The sequence below is a fragment of the Bubalus kerabau genome, chromosome 7 (genome assembly GCF_029407905.1).
Source record: "Bubalus kerabau isolate K-KA32 ecotype Philippines breed swamp buffalo chromosome 7, PCC_UOA_SB_1v2, whole genome shotgun sequence".
Taxonomy (NCBI): Eukaryota; Metazoa; Chordata; class Mammalia; order Artiodactyla; family Bovidae; genus Bubalus; species Bubalus kerabau.
The window spans coordinates 107766875-107782986 of record NC_073630.1 but is presented as its reverse complement, the minus strand read 5'-3'; the positions used below and the strand labels follow the sequence as shown (position 1 = coordinate 107782986).

Below are 16112 nucleotides of genomic sequence, written 5' to 3'. Positions count from 1 at the left end.
TTATAGTCGAACTCTCACATTCAAACATGACTATACCTTTGACTATATGGACCTTTGTTGGCAAAGTAATGTTTCTTCTTTTTAATATGCTGTCTAGATTGGTCATAATTTTTCTTCCAAAGATTACGACTACTGAGTGACAAATGAATGATAAGTGGGATGAATTAATGAATGAAATACACTCAGCATTTGCTCTCATGCTGCTGTAGATAGAACATTCATGATATCTGCAGAAATACAATGTGACTCAGAATACTTACTCTTCTAAGGCTTGAAGCATGCTCCCAGGGTCCTCGGAAGACAGAATGTCTATCATTTGGTCATTGAGAGCGAGATCTTCATTCACACCATCAGCTGAGGTGAACTGGGAGTGCTCCAGCTTGTTTTCGTGATGCTGAACCTTCAAGAGAATTTCAGGAACAACAGTTGAGTGGGCCTTCCTGTGAATGTCACATGCTGGAAAAGTCATGAGGGAACATGGGGATCTGTAATCAGAGAATCTAGCTGGCCTCACCACTGGCGAGCAGACAAGACTCAGGCACAACATTGCACTTTCCTGGGCCTCATTTTCTCATCAAAGAAATGGAATCATAATTCCCGTAGCCCTGCACAGACTTGTTGTGTGGATAAAACAAAGCAGGGGATAGAAAGAGCTTTATAACTATAAAGATCTAATACAAATATTTCACCATCACCATCATCATCATTGTCCCCCCATCCTCATCATCACCACCAAAACCATCATATATCACCATCACCACCATCATCGCCACCAACACCATCATATTATCACCATCATCATCATCATCATCGTGATGCAGAAGAATATTAACAGATGGCAGATGGACTTCAACATCATGGATCTGGTTGGTTTCTAATCAGAATACAGAGTTGTCAGATGGAAGTGACATCAGAGATAATTAAGCTCAATCCTTCAATTGGATAGATGATGTATCTGTATTGCTCTCTGACATTAATAATGCCGCAAAAATGCATAATTATACTAACATTTAAGAATTTCTGTCCCTGTGCCTTGTATGAGTTACATCATGAAAATGTCACACAAAATGTGTTGATGTCCCCACTTTACATATACGGAAAATGCAGCTCAGAGAGATGAAAATGACATTATTAGAGTTCACACAGTTCATAAAGAGCCTGCATGGTATTTGACCTGAAGTCTACCTAACTCTAAGGGCTGCCTTCTGCTTTATAACACATTTTCTCCTTGGTTACCACCACAAAGAAAAAAAAATTTTTTTAATGTGGAAAGATTTCATATTGTGACGTTGGAAAAAAAAATACTATAAGAGTCTTCAGATCTTAAATCAAATTCACACTTTGCTTTCCTCCCGTGGTTGTAACAATCAGCCTTTAATCTCCGAGAAATGAATTCTGCTCCTTCATCGAACAAGCAGGGTGAGTCTTGCTCATCTGTGATTGATAACAGCATTGGGAGAGTAAGTAGAATGTCTCATTAGATGGGCCATTTTTCTTCTCTTCACTTCTGCCTGTCAAGGAGATTGTGGGTTGACCTCACTTTGAAATGACAAGTCTCTCCTCCAGGAAGTAGAAACAAAGTGAAAAACAGGACAGGACTACCAGCCTCCAGAGGCGGGGGTGTCCCTGGAAGCCAGGTCTCAGCCTATACTCGGCCCCCTGAAGGCTGTTTAGCTTTACAGGACTCAGTTTCCTCACTACGTGGTGAAGGGAAAAGATGACAAATGTTCCTTTCAAGTTGCTGGACCTCTGGGTGACAGTCACCCAGCCCCCATGGTCCTGCAGAAATGAACCACCCCTCGGGGTGCTCACTCCCAGCAGTGACTTCTCATCCTAGGACAGCAACCTGTTTCCCTGCCTCCGTCTGTCCATCCTCTGATTGGCTGCGGGGTGATGGTGGAGACTCATTCCTTCACATGTTCACTAAGTGCCAAGTGCCAGGCTCCTTACCAGGCAATAGGGATTACAGCAGCCAGCATCAGTCCTCCAACCATGACCCCTGCCCTTGCTCTTCCATGCCTTTGAGCCCAAGATCTACCAGCCAACACCTACACTTCTTTCCCTGAAGGCTCCTTCTGGCCCTTCAGAGTCCATTTCAGGGAAATAGAACCTTTGTCCTGGCCCCCTCCCCACCCCTGTCCTCAACCAGCAGCATTTCATAACTCAATACCCATTCTCTTTCTCCCTTCAGGCAGGATGACTCTGAGGCTGGTTCTACAATGTCCTGAGTTCCCAGGTGGGATGAAGAAGCGCCTGGTACCCACGGTGGTAGCTTGACTGGCTGCCTTCCTTCCCATCTCACTCCCCCATCCCCTACCTTTACTTCCTGGGGTCACTTTCCATATAAACTATTTGCATTTGGATCCCGGTCTCACGGTGTGCTTCTGTGGGAATGCAGACCAAGACAGGAACACAGAGACTGAGGAGTTCACAGATGGGGATAAACGGTGGGGAGGAAGGTGGTCCAGAAGCCAGGGCAGGAACCCAGAGAGAGGGCCCCTGACTCGGCCAGGAAGTGGCTAAGTGATGACTTCCAAGTAGAGGCGAGGCCAGAGATGAGTCTTATAGGACGTGTCAGAATCCTGCTCATTGAAGAGCAGAGGGAGTATTACAGAAGCATCCTGGTGAGTGTGGAGAGCTCAGCAGTCATTGTCTAGAGTGGGATGTCGGGGTGTGAAGCTGGACCACAGAGGGCTCTCTTTATAAGCCACACTAAGCTGTCTGGGCTTCATCCTGAGGACGAAGGGCAGACCAGGACCTAAATCAGGGTGTGGCATGAATGCACAGTGGGCCACACAGGCAGGCACTCAGTGATTCAGCCAGAATTAGGGGTTCCCAATCCCGGCCATCTGGTTAGAATCATCCAGGGAGCTTTTAAAAACAGCTAATGATGGGGATGCCTCCCGGGAAAGCAGTCTGAGTCTGTGCAGGAGGGCCTAGCTTTGAGCATGCATCATGGTTCCCCAGGAGTCCTGACATCCATCCAGAGTTGAAGGATAAACTTGAACCTCACATCTACCACCAACCAACTGCCCTCCAGGAAGAAGATGCACGTGGATTCCCACCTGATGTCTGGTAAGCAAGCTTCCCTTCACACACTGGTATCGAACCATGAAGAAAAGCACAGCCCAGGTCAGCACCAGGGAGAGGATGAAGGCCACGCAGAACCCTGCTGCGTGGAGGCCGTGGTTTGGCAGAACCTGTGGGATAAGAGAGAGAAACAGATCTGCTCATGGTCACACTTCACATCTTTCAAGGCAAGTTACAACTGAGTTAGAGAAGAATAAGAACAGAGTCAGTGAGACCAGCCCGGTTTGGATGGAGCTTTGCCTCCTATTAGCTGGTTGTCTTGGGACCACTGCTGAACCTCTTTGGGCCCAAGCACTTCAAGGAGCTGAGCATGGAGGCTTGCACACGACAGGACCAACCACCCCAAGGCTGGTACATCACAGGCACTCAGGAATGTTAAATTCCCCAATCAAATATGTAACAATCCTAAGGCAGCAGGAAGGAACCATGACATGCTTTCAGTCGGGCAGAATTTTGCAGAGGCCAGAGCAAGAATCCATAGTGCCCTCAACTTCCCTCAAGGTTGTCCACTCCCCCGGCCCTGGGACCACTACCCATTAGGGGTGGAGCCCACTTTGGACATCAGGGTCACTCTGGAGGATGCACGTGGTAGGGGCGGCATCACACAGGAGAAGGCAGCCCAATAATGACCATCCAGGGTGAGCTGCAGAGCTCATGCTAGCTTCATTCAATGTGCCAAGCGTACTCTCTCCTGGACGGTTTCCTCCGGGCTCCACTCTGTGACATCCTGGGACTAATGTGGATCCACTGATGGGCCAGGAGTGGCCAGCACCAAATAACAACTGTGAGAAGCAGTAAGTTCTAGACTCCCCCCACATTCCACCCTTCCCTCAACCATCTCTTTGGGATCCAGAACATGATGGTTAGAGGGAGGGGTGGAATGGGATTTCTTTGGGATCCAGAGAGTAGCAGCTGCCATGTGCCTAAGCACTCAGCATGGGACAGGCCTGGGGCCAAGGTCGTGCTCTCACATCAGGGCTCACATCGGAATCACCTGCATGGTCTGTGTTCCACCCTCAGGGATTCTGCATCACCAGACCTTGGGCAGCAACCGAAAAGAGGCATTTCTAGCAAGTTCCCAGGGGTTGCTGCCGTCCTTCTTGACCAGGGGCCACTCTCTGAGAACCCATGGGCTAAAGGTTTCACAAGAACTAACTCCTTGAATTCTCCCAAAGACACTTTGAGTAAAATGAGGACAGCTCTGCCTTTCAAATCCTACAGACCTGAATTGGAATGCCTCCTCTATCAAAAGAGCTGGAAGGTAACAATATTTGGGGGCCAGGGACTTGACCTCTGAGAACCTCAGTTCTCTTATCTGTAACATGGGGATAAAAACATTACTTCTTACAGCAGGGAGAGTAAATCAAATAAAAACGCAGAGGATTTGCATGCAAAGTTCGACTCTTTTATTCAATTGACAAATATGTATTGGGTGTCTACTGGGTACGAGGCTACATGCTAGAAGCTAATAAGATGGAGATGTTTTCTCCCTTGTGTGATTATGCTCTTCCTGTTGGCACTGGCCAGGGCTGACCCAGACTACACGCTTCTCACAGACAAGGGCCTGGAGCAGCACAGCAGCTGAAGCCTGGGCTCTAGACTCAGACCACTGGGCGTGGGGCCCAGCTCTGCTACCTCATGGCCATGTGGCTTTGGGCAAATCACTTCATCTCTCTCTCTCTCTTTTTGGTGTGGAGCCCGGAGCATTTTTAGTCTTTTATTAATTTGTTACAATATTGTTTCTGTTTTATATTTTGCCTTTTGGTTGCAAGGCATGTGGGACCTCAGCTCCCTAACCAGGGATCAAACCCGCACCCCCTGCATAGGAAGGTAACATCTTAGCCACTGGACAGCCAGGGAAGTTCTCACTTCATCTCTCTTTGCCTTTGCTCTTCCCTTGTAAGACAGAGATGAGAGCCCTCCAAAGGTGGTGCTGAGGATTAAACAAGAGACATGAACAAAGTCCAACGAAGTCATCAGAAGAGGGCCTGACCATGAAACTCGCTCATGAAATGTGATTTTTGCCCTGCCTTCCCCTGTAGGCTGGGTGACCCAAGGCGACTCCACTGGTCCAGAAAGGGGGGTGCTATGTAGTGGCCATTAACCACTCATTTCATCAGAAGGTTATCTCAAAAACAGGCCTGGGAACTTCCTGGTGGTCCAGTGGCTAAGACTCTGTGCTCCCAATGCGGGAGGCTCGGGTTCAATCTCTGGTCAGGGGAACTAGATCCTATATGCCAGATCTAACTAAGAGTTTGCATGCTGCAACTGAGATCTGATGCAGCTGAAATAAATAAATAAAAATAAATACTTAAAAAAAAAAAAGAAAGAAAGAAAACAGGCCTGGCCTGAGAGAGCCTCCCATTTTGATGATACTTTGATCCTTTGGAGAGTTTTTACCAAAATGTCTATACTCAAAAATGAAGGAAAAAATGTCTGTGTCCTTAACCAGGGGCTTTAAAACATCCACCCCTCACCTCTAGGGTTCATGCCTCAGGAAATAATTCGAAGCTATATATAAAAGTTTACACACAGGTTGGTTTTTGCCATACATTGACATGAATCAGCCATGGATTTACATGTATTCCCCATCCTGAACCCCCCTCCCACCTCCCTCCACATCCCATCCCTTAGCCTCCAATTAAAATAAATAAAGTAAAAAAAAAAAGGTTTACACACAGGTTGGTTGACATGCACAGAAGATTTATTTACATATAAGACTGTTTTTAAGAACATTAAATAAAATAACAAAATGTGGATGTATCCTAAATGCTCCACAATGTGGAGAATGGTTAAATGTTTTAAGAATCTATGAATTATCCTATCCACATAATGGGCAATCATTCAGCCATTTTATAAATTTTGAGAAGCAGGGTAACACATGCATGCCAGTAGGAGAAAATGGGTTTTTGACAGAAGGCAAGGGTTTAAAAAGAAAAGTGAATAACCTATGTGACCTTCTGCACCCTCTTCTAACTCTACTTCCCAGAGGTTCAGTTCAATTCAGTTCAGTTCAGTCGCTCAGTTGTGTTTGACTCTTTGCAACCCCACAAATCACAGCACGCCAGGCCTTCCTGTCCATCACCAACTCCCGGAGATCACCCAGACTCACATCCATCAAGTCAATGATGCCATCCAGCCATCTCATCCTCTGTCGTCCCCTTCTCCTCCTGCCCCCAATCCCTCCCAGCATCAGAGTCTTTTCCAATGAGTCAACTCTTCACATGAGGTGGCCAAAGTACTGGAGTTTCAGCTTTAGCATCATTCCTTCCAAAGAAATCCCAGGGCTGATCTCCTTCAGAATGGACTGCTTGAATCTCCATGCAGTCCAAGGGACTGTCAAGAGTCTTCTCCAACACCACAGTTCAAAAGCATCCATTCTTTGGTGCTCAGCCTTCTTCACAGTCCAACTCTCACATCCATACATGACCACAGGAAAAACCATAGCCTTGACTAGACGAACCTTTGTTGGCAAAGTAATGTCTCTGCTTTTGAATATGCTATCTAGGTTGGTCATAACTTTCCTTCCAAGGAGTAAGCGTCTTTTAATTTCATGGCTAAAATGGATTGAAAGTATTGCACCATAATTAAGATGTCTGAGTGGCTTAGTAAATAAAAAATAAAAAAATAAATAAATAAAGTCTGACACTGTTTCCCCATCTATTTGCCATGAAGTAATGGGACCAGATGCCATGATCTTCGTTTTCTGAATGTTGAGCTTTAAGCCAACTTTTTCACTCTCCTCTTTCACTTTCATCAAGAGGCTTTTGAGTTCCTCTTCACTTTCTGCCATAAGGCTGGTGTCATCTGCATATCTGAGGTTATTGATATTTCTCCCGGCAATCTTGATTCCCACTTGTGCTTCTTCCAGTCCAGCGTTTCTCATGATGTACTCTGCATAGAAGTTAAATAAACAGGGTGACAATATACAGCCTTGACGAACTCCTTTTCCTATTTGGAACCAGTCTGTTGTTCCATGTCCAGTTCTAACTGTTGCTTCCTGACCTGCATACAAATTTCTCAAGTGGCAGGTCAGGTGGTCTGGTATTCCCATCTCTTTCAGAATTTTCCACAGTTTATTGTGATCCACACAGTCAAAGGCTTCCAGAGGTTAGATAGTTAGTTAACTTAAATATGCTAAAAATTACACATGCATCTTTATTTCTCTATTTATCAGCATTACACATTGTTTATGAATTCCTGCTATGACAGATGTGGATTTAGGTCATGAATTTTTAACCTAAAAATCTGAAGGATCTGTTACTCCCCAAAGGCTTTATATCCCTCCTTACAGTTCCTCCCAATTTTAATAGTTATATTCAGTTAGCTATCTTTGCCTAACTTTGAAAAGTTGAAACTCAATTTTTATGGCATTAAATTTAGAGAATATTTCTTGTCTTCTTACTAAGAAACATGGTAAAACTAAGGCCCAATATTTTCCTCCTCCATCTCTTTTCACTACTTCTGCCCTCCAGAATTTATTATTTATTTTATACATGCCTATATGTATGTATATTCTGCAATCACATTTAAGTCTTTGTGGTGGTTTATAAGTTAATTCTAAAAATAAAATAAATTAAAGACTATCATGATTATGATTAGACATATGTATTCACTGCATATGAATGGATATGCATATTCACTCAAATTAACTGAATGTAATCCTGTGTAACTAAATATACACCCCTGTGTGCGTGTGTATGCTAAGTCACTTCAGGTCTGACTCTTTGCAACGCTACCAACTGTAGCCTGCCAGGCTCCTCTGTCCATGGAATTCTCCAGGCAAGAATACTGGAGTGGGTTGCCATGCCCTTCTCCAGGGGATCTTCCCGACCCAGGGATCAAAACCAGGTCTTGTGCATTGCAGGCAGAATCTTTACTGTCTGAGCCACCAGGGAAGCCCAATATATGCCCCTAAAAGTGACATATTTTTAATGCAGTGCCCTTTCTTACCCTATCAATTTTCAAAATCATGACATATTTTTAGAAAACTTCAATTTGGACCAACACGTCCCTGTGTAACTTTTTGTTTTTCCTGGGGTTTCTCATTGCTTTTCTTTTTTCTTCCTGGTGTAACATCCATTTCCTTAATGATATTAGTTGTTGCAGGGAGTCATTTCGTTGTTGTTGTTGTTCCTTCAAGTCGTCACTCCAGGAGCTCTCTGGCATTCAGATCTACCCAGGACTGGCTACTTTCTAGGCTGGCTGCACTTCTGTCACTGGAGGTCTCTCTTTACTGCTTTCTGTATCACATGCACGCTCAGTTCACGAAGTACTATCCAATTCTTTGTGACCCCACAGGCTGTGGCCCGCCAGACTCCCCTGTTCATGGGATTTCCCAAACAAGAACACTGGAGTAGGTAGTCATTTCCTTCTTCAGGGGATCTTCTCAACCCAGGGATAGAACCTGTATCTCTTACACTGGCGGGCGAGTTCTTCACCACTGAGCCACCAGGGAAGTTCCTTCTTATAAGAGTGTTCTATTACTGATTAAAGAAAAACTATGTGACCCACCTCCCAGAATATTGGAAATAAAAGCAAAAATAAACAAATGGGACCTAATTAACCTTAAAAGCTTCTGCACATCAAAGGAAACTATTAGCAAGGTGAAAAGACAGCCTTCAGAATGGGAGAAGATAATAGCAAATGAAGCAACTGACAAACAACTAATCTCGAGAATATACAAGCAACTCCTACAGCTCAACTCCAGAAAAATAAATGACCCAATCAAAAAATGGGCCAAAGAACTAAACAGACATTTCTCCAAAGAAGACATACAGATGGCTAACAAACACATGAAAAGATGATCAACATCACTCATTATCAGAGAAATGCAAATCAAAACCACTATGAGGTACCATTTCACACCAGTCAGAATGGCTGCGATCCAAAAGTCTACAAGTAATAAATGCTGGAGAGGGTGTGGAGAAAAGGGAACCCTCTTACACTGTTGGTGGGAATGCAAACTAGTACAGCCACTATGGAGAACAGTGTGGAGATTCCTTAAAAAACTGGAAATAGACCTGCCTTATGATCCAGCAATCCCACTGCTGGGCATACACACTGAGGAAACCAGAATTGAAAGAGACACGTGTACCCCAATGTTCATCGCAGCACTGTTTATAATAGCCAGGACATGGAAGCAACCTAGATGTCCATCAGCAGATGAATGGATAAGAAAGCTATGGTATATATACACAATGGAGTATTATTCAGCCATTAAAAAGAATACATTTGAATCAGTTCTAATGAGGTGGATGAAACTGGAGCCTATTATACAGAGTGAAGTAAGCCAGAAAGAAAAACACCAATATAGTATACTAACGCATATATATGGAATTTAGAAAGATGGTAACAATAACCCTGTGTACGAGACAGCAAAAGAGACACTGATGTATAGAACAGTCTTAGGGACTCTGTGAGAGAGGGAGAGGGTGGGAAGATTTGGGAGAATGGCATTGAAACATGTAAAATATCATGTATGAAACGAGTTGCCAGTCCAGGTTCGATGCACGATACTGGATGCTTGGGGCTGGTGCACTGGGACGACCCAGAGGGATGGAATGGGGAGGGAGGAGGGAGGGGGGTTCGGGATGGGGAACACATGTATACCTGTGGCGGATTCATTTTGATATTTGGCAAAACTAATACAGTTATGTAAAGTCTAAAAATAAAATAAAATTAAAAAAAATACTAATAAAAATTTTCTAATTATATAAATTCAAAAAAAAAAAAAAAGAAAGAAAAACTATGTTTTGGAATCCATTCCTTATGTTTTCTTTTTTTTTTTAGTTTGATAGAGTATTTTCCATATTTGTGTGCGCTCAAGTGAATTTGTGTAGAACATGCTTTTATTTCTCATGTTTTAAAATATTGTTACTCTGCATTCGTGATTGTTATCTTGGCTGAGTCCAAGGTCCAAAACCTTTTTCCCTCAGAAAACTGATGGTGTCACTCCACTGTCTTTTAGTGTGCCTGATGACCTCTTAAAAGGATCTCGCTTTCTAGGAGCTTTAAGTTCTGAATGCTCAACCACTTACAAGAAGATTATGAACTACTTTTTAAATGCAGCAATACACACATTATATAACATTTACCATTTTAGTCATTTTAGAGTGTACATTTCAGTAATGTTAAGTACAACCACACATCACCACCATCTCCAGAACTTTTTCATTTTGCAAAACTGAAACATCTCCTCTGCCCAGTCCTGCTCCCGATCCTCCCCTCCACAGGTGATCTGATTATGTTGGGGGAACCCCATGACCACCTCCTAGGTTCAGTGATTCACGAAGACTCACAGGACTCAGTATAGAGTCATCCTCACACTATGATTACAGTGAAAGGATACAAAGAAAAATCAGCAATAGGAAAAGGCACGTGGGGCAAAGTCCAGTGGAAACCAGGAGCAAGTTTCCAGCGTCTTCTCCCAGCAGTCACACAGGACAGACTTAATTCCTCCAGCAGTCAGTGTGATGACCCATGTGAAATGCTGTCCACTAGGGAAACTCATTTGAGACTTGGTAGCCCTGGAGAAGTGGACATGGTGGAGGCCTAGGGATACTAGAGGACAGGAAGGCCTGGTGTGCTGCAGTCCAAGGGGTTGCAAAGAGTTGAACACGACTTAGTGACTGAACAACAACAAGCCCTGGAGTAGGAAATGGCAACACACTCCAGTATTCTTGCCTGGAAAATTCCATGGACAGAGGAGCCTGGTGGGCCACAGTCCATGGGGTCACAAAGAGTCAGACACGACTGAGCTACTGAGCACACAGGCACACATGCAACTAGGGTTTTTACTCAGGACTAGTCACTTAGGCATCCTCTGCCTGCTACTCTGTGTGTGTGCTAAGTCACTTCAGTCATGTCTGATTCTTTGCGACCCTACAAACTGTAGCCTGCCATGCCCTTCTCCAGGGACTCTTCCTGACCCAGGGATCAAACCCATGGCTCTTATGTCTCCGGCACTGGCAGGTGGGTTCTTTACCACTAGTGCCCCCTGGGAACCATGTACCAAAATTCCAGGTTCCCAGAAGAAAACAAAACATTTTCAACATAAAATATATTGTTTATTAGAACACTTTAGGCAACGTGAGCCACTCTTAGTTTGGTAAATGGTGAGGATCATCCTGAAATCCAAGTTCCCAAATGCCAGCCAAGGTCTCACCTTGTAAGCTGGCCTTTCTAAGGATAGCCATCTCAGGTCAGCTATGTTAACTCTTCTGCACACTGGCTACTATGTTATACTCAAACCCTATCTCAGCACCTGCTTCCAAAGAAGCCAACCTGTGACAGCAAGTTTAATTCAAAATGGCTGCAGACCTCAGTGCTCAATGTTCAATTTACAATAGCCAAGACATGGAAGCAACCTAAATGTCCATTGACAGATGAATGGATGAAGAAGATACATGCAATGGGATATTATTCAGCCATTAATAAAGAATGAAATAATGCCATTTGCAGCAACATGGGTGGATCTAGAGATTATTATACTAAGTGAAGTTAAATCAGACAGAGAAAGACAAGTATCATATGATATAGCTTTCAAGTGGAATCATTTTAAAAAATTATACAAATAAATTTATTTATGAAACAGAAATAGACCCAAAGGCATAGAAAACAAACTTATGGTTACCAAAGAGGTGAGGGGGGTAGAGATAAATAGCTTGGGACTAACATATACATTCTAATCTATATAAAACAGATAACCAGTAAGGACCTGCTGTACATACAGCACAGAAAACTATACTCAATATTTTGTAATAAACTATAAGAGAAAGAAATCTGAAAAAAAAAAAATATATATATATGCAAAACTGAATCACTTTGCTATACACCTGAAATTAAAACAACACTGTAAATCAATACACTTCAATTAAAACAATGGTTGCAGATTATGGGAACATTTAACACATTATTTAGGAGCTGCGAGACAACTAACCCATTTCTCATTCCTGGGATCCCAATGCAGGCTGTATGTAGTTAAGGTTAAATTTATCTGACAGATGAACAAGGCCAACTTGACCTTCTGGACAATCAAAGCCAAGTTATGTCAGAACCAGGAGCTTTGGTCCTGACGGTTATTGAAACCTGAATACAAGCGTGTTGCCACATACAACTCACCTATGATGAATCAGCCTCTGTCCACAGAGGCTGTTATCAGAGATGGTCAGAAAACCAATTCTGTTTTCAGATGCAAACACCCTGATTCTAAATCTTACATTTTGATTAGCACCAAATTGAAATGCAAGCTCTCCATTTGTGCTGGCAACAGCCCTCTGAGCCCTGATTTGTGTACCTACCAGATAAGAAAAAACAAATCAATACATATGAAAAGCAGTTCACAGAGCTTATATTAAAATACTGATGGAAAAGAGACAAAATGTCTGTGTCTATAGAGAACAAAGGGCTGTAGATCAGTGATCTGTTTTCAAGGTTTTTTCTTTCACAGAAGGCAAACTTTTTTTTTTTTTTTTCCAGCTGTAGGGAGAAGAATGGAGAGGTGAAGGACATTAATGACATTCGATCACCTACAATATGCCATTCCCTGGCTTAGGTGCCTATAGGGGGTTGAATTGTGCCGTCCATAAAGATATACTAAAGTCTTACCCCTGGTACCTCTGCATGAGACCATATTTTGAAATAAGGTCTTTGTAGACATGATCAAGTTAAGATGAGGTTATATGGGATTGTGTCTGGTTGCTCAGTTGTGTCTGACTCTTTGCAGCCCCACTGACTATAGCCTGCCAGATTCCTCTTCCCATGGAATTTTCCAGGCAAGAATATTGGAATTGGTTGCCATTTCCTACTCCAGGGGATCTTCCTGACTCAGGGATCAAACCCATGTCTCTTATGTCTCCTGCACTGGCAGATGGATTCTTGACCACTAGCACCACCTAGGAAGCCCAATCCATACTGGATTAGGGTGGATCCTGAACCCAGTGATGGTATAATTATAAGGAGATGGAGACCTGGAGACAGACATACACGGGGAAAAGACAATGTGGTCATGGAGGCAGAGATGGGAGTGATGCAGCTACAGCTGAGGAAGGATTTCCAAGAGCCACCTGAAGCTAGACAGAAGCAAGGAAGGATTCTTCCCTAGAGCCTTCGAAGGGAGCAAAACCCTGCCGACACTTTGATTTCAGTCTCCTGGCCTTGGGAACGTTGCGGGAATAAGTCTCTGTTCTAAGTTTTGTGATCATTTGCTGCGGCAGCCTCAGGAAATGAACAAAGTGAGCTAGTGCTTTATCTCATTCAATCCATCTTCAGCAATCTGGTGGGGGATGTATCATCCCCTTTCCATTGAGAGATAAACGGAGATGCAGAGAGTCCAGACAGTTAATCAAAGTCCACAGCCAAAGAGCAACACAGTTAGCTCTGTTTGACTCCAAAGTCTGTGTTTTCCCCTAGTACATCAGACCACTTACCATCCAGGGGGCTGTCTGATTTTCTAAACACATTTTTAGTCCCAAACTCCCATACCACAGTAGAAGTTGCTTACATGATGGATGAGAACCAGAAAAAAAATACTGGGACATAACTTTAGGCAGGCAGGATCAATGCGCTAAAAAAGGCAAGAACAGAACTAACTCATTCTCCCAATCAGAATCTCCCTCCCTCCCTCCCTCCCTTTCCTACTTTATGAAGTAGAACAGCTGAGACAAGCCACCTCCCTCCCACTCTTTTTCCAACCTCCACCTTCTCTGAATCTCCGCCTTGAGATGTTGCCCTCCTTAATCAGTTGTGCGGCCAAGAGAACTTAAAGAGCAGAGGCAGTGTGGGGAGCAGGAGCTTAATTTATCAATAACAACATGGCTGCAGCAATGAATGCCTGTATTTAGGAAGAGGACAAAGCCAGACCAACTCTGCAGACCATACCATCTTTCTCCCCTTCTCTCCTGCAATTTCTACTTTCCAATATGAGGTGATAAGTACACCTAGGTAAAGACTGCCTCCTTGGGGCAAGCCTACTCACAACTCTCACTTTCTTCTTTTCAACCTTCTCCATTTATCTGTGTTGCTAAGTTAAGCTAGGTCCTGCTCCCTTGACTTGCCCACAGTGCCTCCACTCTTCAACTTTCCTTCTCCATATAAATGACCAAAGAAGAATGAATCTCAAGATTTTGTTTTATGGGAAGGAAGAAGCTCCCTAGAATCACTCGTATCACATCATTATCATGACCACTAACATCGCCACCAGCCGCATCATTATCGCCATCATCACCACCATCATTGCAGCTAACGTGCATTGACCAGATGCTGAGCACCAGGGATAGTTCCAAGTGTATTACGTGCATTACCCATTCACCCCCCACAGCAATATTATAAAGTGGGCATTACTTTAATCCATATTTTCAAATAATAATACCAAATACAGGTAAGTTAAATAGATGGCCTAAAGTCACAGAGCTAGAAAGCAGTAGACCCAGAATTCACATCGCAAAGTCTAGACTAATAGCTTTCACACCACAGCTGCCTCCGCAGGGCTCAAGCTCCAGCCTGGCCTTTTACCAGGAGCCCTGCATTGAATTGTCAGGGGCTTGTGCCATTGTGAACATTCTGATACTCTCTCTGAGCACCCAGCTCACTTTATTAGGGTGTGACTAGTAGGGCAGAATTTTAGAATTCCTGAGTCTCTGGCCAAAAGCCTTCACAGTCCCTCAAAATTATGCTTAACTATCAACATTTTCATTGATCTTTCACCAGAGGCCAAGTAATTCCTTTCTAATCTTTGCTGTTGTTGTTTAGCCGCTGTGTCCGACTCTTTTGCAACCCCATGGACTGCAGCCCACCAGGCTTTTCTGTCCGTGGCTTTTCCCAGGCAAGAATTCTGTAGTAGGTGGGGTGACGTGTGGCTGAGGCGAGGGGGAAAACCTGAGGACTGGGGTGGGAGGAGGGGCAGCCCCTGGCTCAGCTCAAAAGACAAGGAAGACCTTCCAAGAGGTGACTGTGGGCAGAGGGCAATAAGCCAGGCCAGGAGGAGGGCAAGCCAGGCAGAGAGAAGGGCATGAGCAGGACCTGCACGTGGCAAGAGACACAGCCCAATTCCAACACAGTGGGTTAGCAACATGCGACATCACTCTATGGGCTTATGGGAGATCACCGCAGGGTTTTAAGTCAGGAAGTAACATGGTCAGATCAGTGTTTTAGAAATAGAAATCTGGCTACTGTGTGGCTTCAGCCTGGAGGAAGGCAAACCTGGACGCCACAGTCCAGGGAGAAATGATGAGGACCAGAAACAAGGCTGTGAGAAGCAGCAGAACGTACTCATAAATACCATGGACCTAGGCCATAATTGCTGAGAAAGGTTGAAGGCGGGAGGAGAAGGGGACGACAGAGGATGAGATGGTTGGATGGCATCACCAACTCAATAGACATGAGTTTGAGTAAACTCCAGGAGTTGGTGATGGACAGGGAGACCTGGCCTGCTGCAGTCCATGGAGTCGCAAAGAGTCGGACATGACTGAGTGACTGAACTGAGGCCCTAATTGGGGGTTCAGCTCTCAGTTCTGCCCCCACCACACGGGGGGGACTCTGAGCCTCCCCCACCCTAAACTGCAGTTTCCACATCTGTAAAATAAGGGCAAAAATCTTGCAGACAAATTCCACTAATCATTTGAAGCACAGATTTCAAAGAGCCTATTTATCTTAAACTTCATTATCTAAGAATAAAGAAAAGGAGGTGGCTTAGTGACCCCAGCCTCCCCACCCCCAGCGTCCCCACTAACTTTCCTTCTCATCTCTGGAAAAGAATCATCTGCTATTACCACCTCTTTAATCACATATTAGCTGGTAACAGATTCCTTTGATGAGTTTCACCATTGTTATTTATGAAGAGCAATGCCAGACCAAAAAAAGACTTTCAAAAGAAATGCTTTAAATGCTTAAAATCCAATAAAAAGTTACACGACCATGAGGAAAAATTATTTATACAGTTTGACTTCAATTATGTAAGAAATGCATTCATAGGCTTGGGGAAAGCAAGAAACCACCATGTTAACAATGGTTATCTCTGGCGG

The 16112-nt window shown here is 44.0% G+C and overlaps 1 protein-coding gene across 1 annotated transcript in view; it reads right to left on the bottom strand.

Moving 5' to 3' along the window:
- Nucleotides 1-16112, bottom strand: part of EVC2 (EvC ciliary complex subunit 2) — a 157443-nt gene that overhangs the window by 106091 nt on the left and 35240 nt on the right. Inside the window, exons 8-9 of the mRNA XM_055589083.1 lie at nucleotides 3066-3200; nucleotides 261-400 (exon numbers count right to left, since the gene is read on the bottom strand). Of these exons, the coding sequence (XP_055445058.1) occupies nucleotides 261-400; nucleotides 3066-3200 (275 nt within the window). The remainder of the gene's footprint in view (nucleotides 1-260; nucleotides 401-3065; nucleotides 3201-16112) is intronic.